Source organism: Poeciliopsis prolifica, unplaced genomic scaffold (assembly GCF_027474105.1).
Source record: "Poeciliopsis prolifica strain line A6 unplaced genomic scaffold, Auburn_PproV2 SCAFFOLD033, whole genome shotgun sequence".
Lineage (NCBI taxonomy): Eukaryota > Metazoa > Chordata > Actinopteri > Cyprinodontiformes > Poeciliidae > Poeciliopsis > Poeciliopsis prolifica.
This window is the reverse complement of record NW_026562408.1, coordinates 4743779-4757900: the sequence shown is the minus strand read 5'-3', so window position 1 is coordinate 4757900 and position 14122 is coordinate 4743779. Positions and strand designations below refer to the sequence as shown.

Sequence of the window (14122 nt, the reverse complement as noted above, 5' to 3'; positions counted from 1 at the left end):
AAATGTGCCCAGCCAATAGAAATGAGGTATTGATTGAACACAAATCAAATCAACCAGGTGAGCATTATGAAAATGTATATATATTAGTTAAAAAGTGATATTTTTCTCACATCATGATGTACATGTAAGCTTCATTCTGTGCAGAAGTCTTAACTTACAGTTTCTGGTGCCTTTTTGAGTGATTTGCTCTGTAATTATGGAAACTCCCACACAAACACAGAAATGGGAATAGAAGAAAGCAGAAATACTATCGATTTCAAACCCAGCAGGCGTCACTAACAAACAGCAATTTCAATGCAGACTCCAACAATCTAGTCTTCATTTCCCCTTTCTGAGGTAGCCTGCAAAAAAGCAACACAGGCGATGATATCAACTTCAGCCACAACTAGAAACAGTTTGTTTTCAACCGTAAAACAAGTGTAGAACTGTGCAGAATAATAAGGTTAAAACAGAAAAGACAAGGTAATTTTCAGCAGCTGTGTCTTCATGATTATCTCAGCCAGGATTTGACCAGGAATGATCTGCATCATGAAAACCATACGACTGTTCAGTTTTAAAAACACAATTTGACTTTTCAGTAAGAGGCAGGTATTCAGTTTCATTTTGATTGTGACAAAACACTTTATAAAGACAAAATTTAAAAAACATAATGCAACGTCAGTAAACATTGTTTGGCATAAGCATTTTTGGGGGGTGATAACTAAAGGGTTAAACTCCTGAAAGCTCAAGATTTTTAATTTTTCATCAGATTTCTCTAAAACTTCTCATCTGTGCTGCAGAGTATTTGGAGGATTGATTTTATTTGTTTTTGTTTCTTTTTACTCTGTTGAATTATCAGCAAAGAGACATTAGGCTGATTAATGATAAAATGAATTCTGATTACCAGTTGCAATTGTTTGCGCTTTTTGTTCCTTAATTGAAGTGTAATCATTTTTGATTTATGCCAAATAGATATTAATGTGAGAAACACAGAAAGATCTGCTTGCTTCTCTGAATGGATGGTTTAATGCAGAAACATTCATTCTGCAGACTGATTTTCAGCTACTTGTTTCTATAAATATAATCATTGTTGCATGAAACAAGAATTAGTAGCAAAAACAAAACAGTGATGTCCTCTGCACTGAAAGAAATGTTTCTTTTACCAACTTAACATAATTTATTACATCTTAGTTTTGCTAATTTGGTTTCAAAATGACAGCTTAAGCAAAACTAATGAAATTATCTTTACTTCTGATTTTTCAGAAGATGCTCTATGGGAAGGAGATCTCTCAGATTTTCACATTTGTCTTGTTGCTCAGCAGAGCAACTCTGCTGGAGAAGATATTTTACAAAACACGGGACAGGATGCACTCAGAAACTACCCTGAGGGCACAGGAGCAGTAAGTGGCAACAGCAGTTAGAGGGACGGCTTGATTCCTGCTTTCCTTCTTGTCAGAGCAGTCTCAGCCCAAAACACAAGCAATGAAACAGAGGAACAAGTTTTTGAAGCAGCAGCCGGACAGATGACATGACAGCTGAAGGCAGAGAGAAAACGCACAATGTTCCTGTCTGTCTGCGCGGAGACCTGCTACCTGCAGCTATCCAGCAGAATGTTTTATTTTCCTCCTCTGCTGTCTCTGAAGGACAAACACAGAGCGACGAACGGGCCAGACAAAAAAATATTGAGTTTTCTTGTCTTTGTCTTTTCTGAGTCATTCCTAGCGGTGTGTTTGTGCGTGCGTATGATCGAGCGACGACCAGGAGCCCAGCAGGGAACTCGGCGACATGCAGAAGGAGCCAAGACACATCAATCAGAGGAACAGGTGCTAACACGGCGTCCTTCCGATCTAATCCTCCCGGCCTTCAAGCAACACAAGCTTGTTTCCTCAGACCCTCCACCTGCTCTGTTTGCTGACCCCGAAAAGCCACCAAGACTGACTGGATGCTTTTTGTTTTTCTCTGCGCTATTCTCACTTAAGTTTATATAAAGTTTATGTTGTGTGGTGTCAGCAGGCCACACAGATGCAGTAAAAATCTCAACCTGCAGAATAAAGTCAGATTTTGTCAGCATAACATAACATCCTGAAGATAAAAAGCCCCACACAGTGTTTGGATGCCACATTGAAAGCGTTTCCACACAATGTGCCGCACTGCAGATCAAAGCATCCACCAAACGGCTGATATTATATAACATGCATGTAATGTTTTTAAAAAAAGATTCATTAGAAACAGATTTTCGTATTGCTTCAACAGATGAAAACAGAAGAGATTCTTTTCACTCTATCACCCACGTTTCATTTATTTTTTTACTTATTTTTCCACTTTTGTGTCAGAAATTTGCATACCCGGATCATCAGCATGGATTTTTCTGAACCATTTTTCTTTCACAGCTGAATGACGATACAGCAAAGAACTTCAAAAATAATTGGATGCATAAGTGTGAACTTTGTCATATCTGCATGAGTCAAACTCAAACATAATGAAACATAAATGGACAAAAAGCTGCAGAAAACCTCATTCTTCTGGATGATGTTTTAAAAATAGTTTGTTTTTTCAGAAGTCATTAGATGATGAAAAAGTATTTCCTCCATTGGCAAATTATTCCACTTACAATATGGAAAAATGTCTTATTATAAGTGAATTTGGAAATAGTGCTTTTTCATTGATATTAAGAAACTATTTACTAAAAACAAACTCCTATATCTTGCTGAAAAGTTGTATTTGTACATTTTTTTCTCTTAATTCCAGTTAAAATGGTTTGAATGTGTATTAATAATCATGACTTCTCTAATATCTCAGGAAAACATTCAAACTTGTGTAGCTACTCTTTCTTTATTAAAAAAAGTCACTGAAGCCCTTTGTTGTAAAATAATTTAGCCATGAAAAAAACATACATTAAAAGCTCAACGTTATTAATGTCAGACTGTCTAGACAAGTCATCATTCCAGAAGCTGTAACCTTGACTTAACTTTGGAAATGTTTTCTAAATTCACAAGGTGCCAGTTCAAAGCAGAATCCATCTCTGAGCACACGACATAAAGAAACCATTTAATTTATTGGCTCAAGTAACTATAATCAATAGTCTGGCTGGCGGGAAGGCATTTGCCCATTCTGAATCAGATTTGACAAACTGCCAACCAAAACAACTGTGAACAGTCAGAACCAGAGGACCGGACTGCAGGGATGAACTGGGATGTTTTGCACTGAGCTTCTATGAATCAGGCTTGATTCAATGTTTATGTCGGGATCAGGAAAGCTTAGAGGAAAGGTTTTCTGTGCAGTTTAGCCCCTCAAAGGGCAATTTTCTGCAATAGTGTGTGAAAGAGGACACTTAGGGCCAGAAGGGGAAAAAATAGCATTTTTACTTCTCATGTGCCCTTAATTTGTTTATATATGGAGTCAGTGTGGAGGTGAAAGACTGTTGGTTTACAGACTTTTTAATTTCAGCACATCTCCAGGTCTGAGGGTTTGATTTTCTGATGCTAAACCAAAATTTCACTCAAATTGACTAAAACAGACTTTGTTTACTCCTCAGCTTCCAGATTTATAATATTTAAAAAGAGCCAAAAGTCTTGGGGGGTTTGAGCAACAAAGACCAGAAAATGTGAACAAAAAGAAAAAAGTTTCTTTTAATCACAAGCCAGAATACAGATCCCACTGGAGGGAGTTAAAATACGCCTTTGACAAACAGGAAAACTTTTAAAAAGAGGGAGAGAAGAAGTGGGCCAGCACAAGACGCTGAAAGAAAAGGATTGATTACAACACAAAGGTGCTGTAATTAGATATGAATTTGAAACTTATTGCTCTGCAAGATCTGCATTCCTCCAAAGCCATTTAAAATGAATTCTTATCCCACCGGTCACTTCCTATAAACAACAAAAAGTTGATTGTGTTTAACTAAATGTGAATTTTCTTTTTCCATCTTAAAATCTGGAAAGCGTAAAATCTGAGGAACTGATCGTTTTAAATGCTCCCTTCATTTTTTCCAGAGCAGAAATTTTCACCGGTTTGGAAATATGATGCATACGTCAAAACTTATTGATCTCATGTCACATAATAAACAAAATGACAACAAATAGCAGGTGTGTATCAGCTGCTCATACAGGTAGCTCTGCAAGAAATATACTATAAAGTTGTATTTTATGCAACACAATGTTGAGTATCCTTAAACGATAATAAAATGCATTTCTTTCTGTTATTTCCAGCGACCCTCTAAGGCATGGCCGCCTAATAATTCAGATAATTCTGTCCAGCGCCGAACAAAACAAGCCAATTCCCCAAAGATCCGCATCATCTGAACACGCTGAACTGAGTCATTATGGCTCAGCGTGCCGTATCCATCATGGAGAGCCTCTTCCATTTCTCCCTTTTTTAACACAATGACTCCCCTGTCTCCCTCTGAGCTCTGTGAAATATAAACAGACACTTGCAAAATGCAGCTCTCACAATCCTCAGAGACACTCTTCCTCCCACCATTTCATCCCCTCTCCCGCCTCCTTTCCACTTATATATTCTTTTGCTTTATGCTTTTATTTTACGCTTCCTCCATCTTTTCCTGCTCTCCTCTACTTTTCTTCCTGTTTACCTTCTGTCTGCCGTTTCCCTTTGTGGGAGGTGAGCGCTTTAAATCACCCCAGAGATGCTCACTGTCTGCGACCTTCATGAATCACAGACTCTTGTACTTCTTTAATTTTCTTCCCCTCTTCTCCTTTGTGATTTTTCTTTATGTTCCCAAATCTTTATGTGGGGCATCCAGTCCTCTCCTCCATCATTCCCACCTCTTTCTACTCTCATCCCTGTTCATTGTCCAGCTTATCTCTCACCCCTCCTCTCTCTCCCAGCCCGTCTGGCTGCTTCATTCTTCCACTTTGTGTCTCATTTACAAAAGGTGTTCTAAATCTGCATATTTTTGCATTAAATCAGTTTATTTTTCCCTGGTGGAGTGAACACACCGTTGTTTCTTAAATTATACGTCTTGAGGAGATTGCACAATGAAATCTGGAATTAAGGAAATCTTTGTAGATGCGTTGGTGGTTAAATGTTCCTCTCTAAATCAGACATTATGAATGTTGTCAAGGATTGTTGTGTCAGATTAAACCTATTAAACCGTTACGACGTTAATAAATACCTGTCGATAATTACTTCTTAAAATTAGACTGTTTTTTGTTGCGATTTTATTTTTGCAATTAAAATCACAGATTTTGTGGCGCTAACTTAGAAAATATATGACGTTAAAAGTGACTTTTTGACTACAATTTGACATCCAGTAAGGCTGAGGCAGAAGTCATAAAAGTAAGAAACACTGCCACCTGCAGGTGGGAGTTAACCGTCACTTAAATTCAATTTTTTTGACAATTTTTCTGGAAAATTTGCAATAAACTGCAGGAATTTTCACATAATTACAAAAATTACAGAGACTGATTGATGTCATATTTGCCTGGAGTCTAGAGGCCCACATAAAATGCTGCGGTGGGCCAGATTTGGCCCACGGCCCTAAGGTTTGACACTTGTGCTCTAAATGCTTCTCATCTCATTTAACTTAAGGAAAGCAGAGTGCAGCTTCCTAGCACCTGAGACTCAACTAGTCCTTGCTTTTAAAACACAAATGTACACACAACATTCATGCATTTCCAAAATGCATGAATGTTCTTTGCCTGGAGCTGCTTTCTTAAACAAAGTCAGGATGTAAAAAAAGCTTGTAGACGAGCTGCAACACTAATGCCCAGTTTGGATTCTCGAACGCAAACATGCTCTGACATTTTTGAGACAGTGCTACATCTCTAAAGTCCTTATTTTGGCAATGCCTCCTTCAACACCGTGAATGATAAATACACACACGCACGCACTCAAGCCCAGACTCACTCCCGCATACAAAAACCACAGTAAATTCTCTGCAGGTCTCCTTTCCTTCAAGTCTCTAAGTAAAAACAATTTCTGGCAGGCAGGCAGCAGGAGCAGGTAGGGGGGACTGGAGCGTGTGTGTGTGTGTGTGTTTTCTTATTTGTGTCGGTGCAGAGTCCCTGCAGGAACCAGAGCCGAGCTTAAGCATGTAAGCACTCCTCTGAATGCTGAAATGCACAGCCAGAGGTGAGCTAGATGAGGTGAAAAAGATGGAGTCAGTAAGTAACAGGGTGCCTGAGTGATGAGGAGCAGACCGTCTGCCCGTAGGTGGGAGGAAGGTTTGTCTCTCACCTGCCAGAAGATGTTGTCAATGGTGTTGCCCAGGAATCCTTCTCTGTTGTCGGACGACAGCAGCTTCGGCCCCAGTATCGTCATGAACTCCTCGAAGTCCACCTGGCCGTCCCCTGCAGGATGAAACACATGAGAGGCTCCTGCAGCATGGTTCTTGTGGCTGAACATATTCACAGCAATAAAAAAATAAGACAGAATAATAACTAAATATGCTTTGATTTGTGACACTATCAACACACAGTAAACTTTCGCCAACTCAGACGTGTATCTTTAAGATTTTACGCGTAGGTGTCCTTATGACAGATCAGGGAATATTTGGCTAATTTAAATTCACAAGACACGACTCGTAAAAATGTTTGCATTATGTATTCTGCTGCTGCATGTAGTTAATGATACCCATCAGCAGCCTGAACAGCTTCATTACAGGAACTTGTAAACACTATCATCTTCACCCAGATTTATAGATGTTAACCTGCAGATGCTGCGATCACGACTGTCAGCTTTATTTAACTTTTGGTTCATTAAGTTATACTATGCAGCATAAAAAAAAAACCTCAGCAGGAAAGCAACACTGTTGGAAACTGTTCAGTAAATTGCCTTGCAAAAGTATCCAAGTCCTTTTAACACAATGCAAATACAAACTGCAGAGAATTTTAGCAAGATTTTATGTGACACAACAAATGTAATGGTGAAGATAACACTGGGTTTTCAAACTTAATAATTACAGTAATTTTTCACTATTATACACTGGATTCTTTGCTTATTTTTATCTACAAAAGGAGCTCAAACTCATTCATATATGGTGAGAATCAGGAAACAGCTAAATCTTTGGCTTTGACTAGGCCATTCAAAAACGCTTTGTTTTGATTTAAGCAATTCCAAAATAACTCTGGTTGTATGTATATAAGGTTGTTGACCTGAGAATAAATAATCTCTAATAACCTCTAGTAACCATTATGTAAAAGTACAAGCAGCTCTGGAAAAAAACGAAGAGAGCACTTAAAATAATCAGTTTCTCTTATTTTTACTTTGTATATGTCCAACTAAAATTAACATTGCTCTTTTATTCTATGAACTACTGACAACATGTCTCCAAAATTACAAGCAAAAATGTATTTATTTGCAGAAAATGAGAAATAGAAAAATAATGAATGAAAAAGACGCAGCGCTTTCAGAACTCAACTAATGCAAAGAAAACAAGTTAATATTTATTTAAAAACAACAAAACTAATGTTTTAACTCAGGAAGAGTTCAGGGATCAACATTTATAACCTCACTGCAGTGGGCTACTCGTGTAAAGAAGCATGAAATAAAATTTAAAAAACCAGGTTCAAATGGTTTTTAATAATGTTTACAAAGCTCCATCCATCCACCTGTTAAGGATTTCCTGGTAATCCTGTTAAGGATATGAAATATAATATTCATATCAAAGCAAGAGGTTTCTGAATACATTACAAAGCACACTTTTTTCTTTTTTATCTGTAAAATAAAGCAGAAAAACACAAAATTTGAAATAGGTAAAACTTTGTATTGGTTAATGCCATGTTTTTATAATAAAACTCAAATTTTTGTGGCTTAGGTTCAATGGATATTATTACTTTAGTAAGTCATCAATAATTATATCAGGTGAATTCCTAATATCTTTTGCCTAAGCATAAAAAAATCTTTTACCATTTGCACAAAACACAGCCTGGCAACAAATACTTCTTCTGCATAAGATCTCTCCAGCTTGGAGAGGCTTTTATTTTGGCCACATCTACAAAAGGTAAGGTTTACTTTGAACAGCGGTTTCAAAGAAATTGGATTTTGCCTTGAGTCGTTGCCCAATTACCCAGCCTCGACTGGAAAGCTCCAGGAAAGATGAAAACTGACAGGAGAGAGATCACAGACCTATCTGTGTGTCTCCTGCTGCACAGTGTCTAACATTATGTTCATCAGCGCAAAGCCGGATTAAATGATGCCCATTTAATCTGAAATAATTGAGGCTTACAGAAGGATAGTTCAAGATATACTGTTAATTGTGCTGCTGATATTTAATGACATAAAATCAGTATAAAAAACAGTGCAGGTTGTGATGTGTTGGCTGTGAAAGTCAGAGGTGGACAGGATTTTAAGAAAGATAGCATCTCACTTCAGGACAAAAGGTAGTGCTGCTTTCAGGTGGCCGGTTACTCAAAGACGCAAAAGCAAAAAGCTTTTAGCTTCGACCTTTGATATTTATGGCAAATGGTGAAATCAAGAGCCGAGAGCAGCCAGATAAGAAACCGCTGAAAGACTGAATGGGTTTTTTCTGATGCAAGTTCAGCCTTGGAGTAATTGCAATCTGCTGTGAATTTACAAGTAGAGCGCAACTTTTAAGTACAAGGAGCAGATAGATTCGTTCTTTATTGTCTCGGGGGAAATTTGTCTCTGAAATCTGCTGCACTGGAGGTCATTTATCAGGTGTTTCAATGAAGCATTTCTGAAGGAAACAGGTTCAATCTAAATTTTTGAACCCAAAGCAAGTGAAAGAGGTATTCTTATTCAACACTCCATACCTCTGATGAAGCAAATTATTCCTCCATATACTATGCAGAAGTAAAGAAAACAAAGATCTGCAAGCAGAAAGACATTAAAACAGGTTGAGAATGTTCTGCACGCTCTGCAAATGCCCCCGGAGTGTGTGTCCTTATGTGGCGCCTCACCATCCATGTCCAGTCTCTGCATAATGATGGCCAGCTCCACTTCGCTGGGCATGTAACCCAGGGAGCGCATGGCCATGCCCAGCTCCTGCTTGGAGATGAAGCCATTCCCATCTCGGTCCAAAACCCGGAATGCCTCACGGATCTCTGCGCAGGATAAAAACACAACATGTCACCGCAAAGTGCTGACGCTGTCTGTGCTTCTTTTCATTCTACGAATTTGTGAAAATACACATTATTAATTTAATATGGAAAATGTGAAATGCTGCCATTTTTCTGTCATGGAGCATCTGGAGTGAGAGAGTCTGGTTGATCTTTCTCACACGTCTAAGTGCATGCTATGTTTTATAAGGCGTCTTATTACAGGGGATGAAAATATCTTTTCTTTATTGGTGTTCCCCTTTGCACTTCTTTCTGATGAGTAATAATTGCTCGTTGCTTTTTTCATATGTTTGGTGGTTTCTCTTGTGGCGGAGATTAATGGTACACATCTTTCCCGTTTATCATAATTTAAATCTAATCTGGTTTCTAATTATCTGCAGCACATCCCTTATTGCACTCGATTGATATATGTCCTTGTTTCGTTTGTGATTTTAAAGTGTTTTTATGAGAATGTCAAATCTTTTTTTGTCTTGTTGTCGGTGCAAGATGTTTTTCTTTCTCAGTGCTGCATGACTGATTTTCAGAAGACTGAACAATTGCGAGTCTTTGTTTTCTCTTAGAGATCAGTAAATGTTCAGCTCGTCTTGGTGAGGAGTTTTATTTTCAAAGAATACCGTTGTTATTTGTTTCTCAGAAATAAAAGCAGGGCTTTGAAATTACTGTAATTCTCCAATTACTTTTAAACTCAAAAACAACAAATTCTCATCTCAATTGCTCATGTTTCTGTCACCTATAATGTTGTTTGAAAATCTGTAAATGCATGTCAAAGAATTAATTTAACTTTTGTAATTTATCAACTGAGACTCCATAAATAAGCCATGATTGCATTATTGCATCAAACTGGAAATAGTTACTCATTTTTTCATCCACCAGAGTTTTATCTTCTAAGATGGATTCTTTATATTCTTGGTTTCTCTCTCGTCTGAAAAATATTACAGAATTAATTTTCCTATCATTTTATTGGCTGATCTAAACCTCCTGATGGCTCCTTCCCCAAAATCTCCAGATACAGAATAGCTTTGTTCTGACTTGGTCAGAAAAAAAAAAAGTAAAAATTAAAAACACAAAACAGCAAAAAATTTGAAAGTTATTTATTACTTTGTTAAACAACTTTACAGCAAGTTTCCCTACAGGGATTGTTTAATTCTTTTAATTAAAAGATTATTAAGAACCTGAAGCATACTTCATTAGCCTAAACTGAAAGTGTTTTATATACTTAGACAGTATTTACATAGCACTTACAAATATTAAAGTTTACTAAAATATACACAGGATCTATGTGAAAATATTACCAAAAGTACAATTTCAGAAAAGTATTGTTTATATACATCTGTATATATATTTAAAATGTACATTTAAAATAAACATTTTTACAAATACATGCAGTGTATTTTTAAAAGGATGATCCAATTAAAACCAGCAAAAGGTTTTACCAAATCAAGTCAAAAAGTTTTGTAACTGTTTTTATTTTTTTGTTGTTGTAACTGTTTTTATTTTTTTGTTGTTGTAACTGTTTTTTATTTTTTTGTTGTTGTAACTGTTTTTATTTTTTGTTGCAACTGTTTTTATTTTTTGCATCCTTTCTTTAGCTGCGTTTGCCTAATGTGGAGCATTATTGTTTTATTTATATACCAGCTTCTGAATCCAAAATGAGAAACAACCAGAAGAACCCAAGAGAAACAACAATCTGAATGTGTCATTTTGAAGATTGCTGTAAAATAAGTGTACTCCAATCTCATTACTCTAATCAATAAGATTAATGATTTAATGTCATGTGTTTTTATGAGACTGTCAAATCCTTTTTTATGTCGTTGCTAAGATTTATCTAAATAATTTTTTTATTTAGGTGATTTTCTCTCTCAGCAGTAGTTTCCAGAGAAATTTAATTATCTTGGTTTTTATTTTTGATGTAACTTTTTATCTAATTAAAGCATTTTAAAATAGACCTGAGCAGAGTTATTAATACCATTACTTCTTGATTATGTTAATTACCAGCTCCCACTGATTTTTTTCATAATCCATAACTTAGGTATAAATATTGTTGATTAATGCTAAATAAATCTGGGAAATGAAAAGCATTTTTTTATATATAGATCATGCAGCAGGCGGTAACATTAACTTTTAGCGCATCAATTAAGAGCTTTTAAATGCTATGATGAGTCTATTGTCATTATGACAAAGAAAACAGTCTTACAGTATAATTTGCATGTTCTTATTGACTTCAGTTCTCGTAAACATTACAGATAATTTGCCTCCTTTCTGGTATATTTTTATGCCCAGTTGCTACAGCTGCTGTAAAAGCGTAAATGGGTTTTGATCGATACTCTTCTGTGAGGGTTGCTGACCTAATTCCTGTGTCCTTAAAACATTTCCCAATCAGAAAGTTATACCGTAACTTTCCAGAGTTCCAGCTCACCATTTAATTTTTCTGGGTTCAGTCTCGCTGCTCTTAAGGTTGTTGTGGGATGCAACACGTTTTCTGTGATAAAACTCCCACAACCAGCAGCATCTTTGGGACCAAACAGCAGACAGACAAATTAGCTTTGGAGCGGGACCGATTCCAGCGGGAAATGGAGTTGGTAGACAGAAAAACAAGTCCTAAATCACAGCAGCAGTTAACCTCAAGTGTAAAAACACTTTTAGTGGTCTGCAGCGTCTGCAGAGCTGCTGCCCTGTGAGTGACCAGAGCTGAACCCCCAGGGGACCCGACCCCTGGAGCTAAAATAAAGAAAACAATAACCCACATAAATATTTGTAACAAATGTTTTCAAATGTAGCCTACAGGCATAAATATGAGCTGTGAGACTCTCTTCAGCCTACTGGCATCAATTACCACGCCTCAGCCAATCAGCACCAGACTGTCGCTCCGCTGCAGCCAATCACCAGGCAGGAGCTCCTTCAAAACGCCAAACAACCACGGATCCACCTGCTTCAGCCGCCCTTTGACCCACCTCCATCCCGCCTCCCGGGCGTCTTCCAGACTCCCTCTCCACCGCCAGCTGCCCTGAGCTTCACCCCGAGCCGATCATCCTAACTCATGGCGATTCTCAGCACGTTTTCTGCCGGTTCCGAGCGCCTAAGAACTTTGGGTCAACTAAAACTTTCTAACTGCTGCTTTTCTCTGTGAGTCTCTACAGACTGAATTAGTGTTTTCAACATTTTCAGAAAATCAAACTCTGCTTTTTGGGAATAGAGGAAAAGACATTGCTTGTGGGTATTAAAAATTTAGAGACAGTTGAATTACAAATAAACTTCAACTGCAACTGTTCAACAGCCACCACGGTGTAACTGTAGCCACTCAAACATCTTTTAAACAAAAATGACCTTATTTATAAGCAAATGGTGGCACTGCGGCACAGGAAGTAAAGAAGCTTTAGTTGAGAAAACCTATGAGCCATAAATAACCCACAAACCAAAACACCAGTCTTATTGTGCAAAAATGACATGTTCTATCACCTTTATAACATTTAATTCAAACATCTAATTAGTGACTGGTGGATTTTAGCCGGTCTGCATGGAGATGCAGACCTACTCCCTGGAGTAGATCACAGGCTTCCCCATTACCTGTAAGTGCAGGAGCTTTTCTCACAGACAAATCAGAGTGAGCGTCAACTCCTTCCTTCTCTCCTGTCTATGTCCCTTTTCTTGTCTCCCTCGCATCTTTTTTATACTCGCCATGTCTTCCAAACCTCGAGGGGCCTCCACAAAGAACAATCTCCGCCATCTCTGCCAAGAACGCTTCCGACTCCGTGTTCCCACGCAAAATGAGGATTCTTCCTAACAAGAAGTTGTGATTAAATGCACACAACCCAGAGGGAATGAGTGTGTTTGTGCTGCAGAAACACTCCGAGCGTTCTCACTGAATGGCCACAACTTGCAACATTTAACCTGTCAATCACTGCAAAAACACAAAATCTCAACTAGTGATCGGTCTAGTTTCTAGTGCACATATCTTTTTACTTTAAATAAGAAAAACTAACTTATAAGTGACCTTTTGTGAAGATATTGGAGCTTGTTTTAAGTCAATAATTCTTTTGTATTGAAGAAAAAGTTCTTGTTCCACTGGGAGATTATTTCACTCATGACAGAAGAAAAATATCTTATTACAAGTGAAATAAACACTTTTTCATCAATATACCTTTCTGAAAATGAGATCCTATGCCTTATTTCAAGACAAAACTACATGTGCATCCATCATCCATTCATCTGGGGCGACTGCTCTGTGGTCGGAAGGTTGTAGGTTCGATTCCAGCTTCCTCCTGCCACATGTCAGTGGGCAAGGCACTTAACCCAAATTGCCTCCCGATCTGCGTATTGATATATAAATGTGTGAATGTGACTCTAGTGTAAAGTGCTTTGAGTGGTCAAAATGACTGGAAAAGCACAATATAAATTCAGAGCATTTATCCATCCATCCATCCATCCATCCATCCATCCATCCATCCATCCATCCATCCATCCATCCATCCATCCATCCATCCATCCATCCATCCATCCATCCATCCATCCATCCATCCATCCATCCATCCATCCATCCATCCATCCATCCATCATCCATCCATCCATCCATCCATCCATCCATCCATCCATCCATCCATCCATCCATCCAACCATCCATCCATCCATCCATCCATCTTTCTAATCTCTGTCTGTCTGTGTTTTCAGTCTGAATGTTGGAGCTTTAAGCAGAATTTCAGTCGCAGCCTGTAAATATCCCCCTCATAACTGGACTTGTCGTCCACTCCGCCGCCTCTCGTTTTTTCATTTTTTATTTGGCTTGAGAATCACCGGCAAGGTGAGGCGCTCCGAACGAGGCCGAGCGTGCAGCCTCCCAGAACACGCTGCGATCCATTGGTATGCAGCCCAAGAGAGGGGACCATGTTTTCAATAGGGTACAAATGTGCTGGTCCCTGATGTGTTGCTCTACAGTGTGTGTGTGTGTGTGTGTGTGTGTGTGTGTGTGTGTGTGTGTGTGTGTGTGTGGGGGTGTGTGTGTGTGTGTGTGTGTGTGTGTGTGTGTGTGTGTGTGTGTGTGTGTGTGTGTGTGTTACACTACTGCCTCTACCAATGGTCGGGTGTTGCAAAGGAAGCTCCCAGGTCTGCACATG

At 38.3% G+C, this 14122-nt stretch overlaps 1 protein-coding gene across 2 annotated transcripts in view; it reads right to left on the bottom strand.

Annotated features, from left to right (window-relative positions):
* Nucleotides 1–14122, bottom strand: part of LOC129373610 (calcium-binding protein 8-like) — a 34494-nt gene that overhangs the window by 8309 nt on the left and 12063 nt on the right. For both annotated transcript variants that reach the window (XM_055051629.1, XM_055051630.1), the window contains exons 3-4: nucleotides 8856–8999; nucleotides 6172–6284 (exon numbers count right to left, since the gene is read on the bottom strand). In XM_055051629.1, the coding sequence (XP_054907604.1) occupies nucleotides 6172–6284; nucleotides 8856–8999 (257 nt within the window). The remainder of the gene's footprint in view (nucleotides 1–6171; nucleotides 6285–8855; nucleotides 9000–14122) is intronic.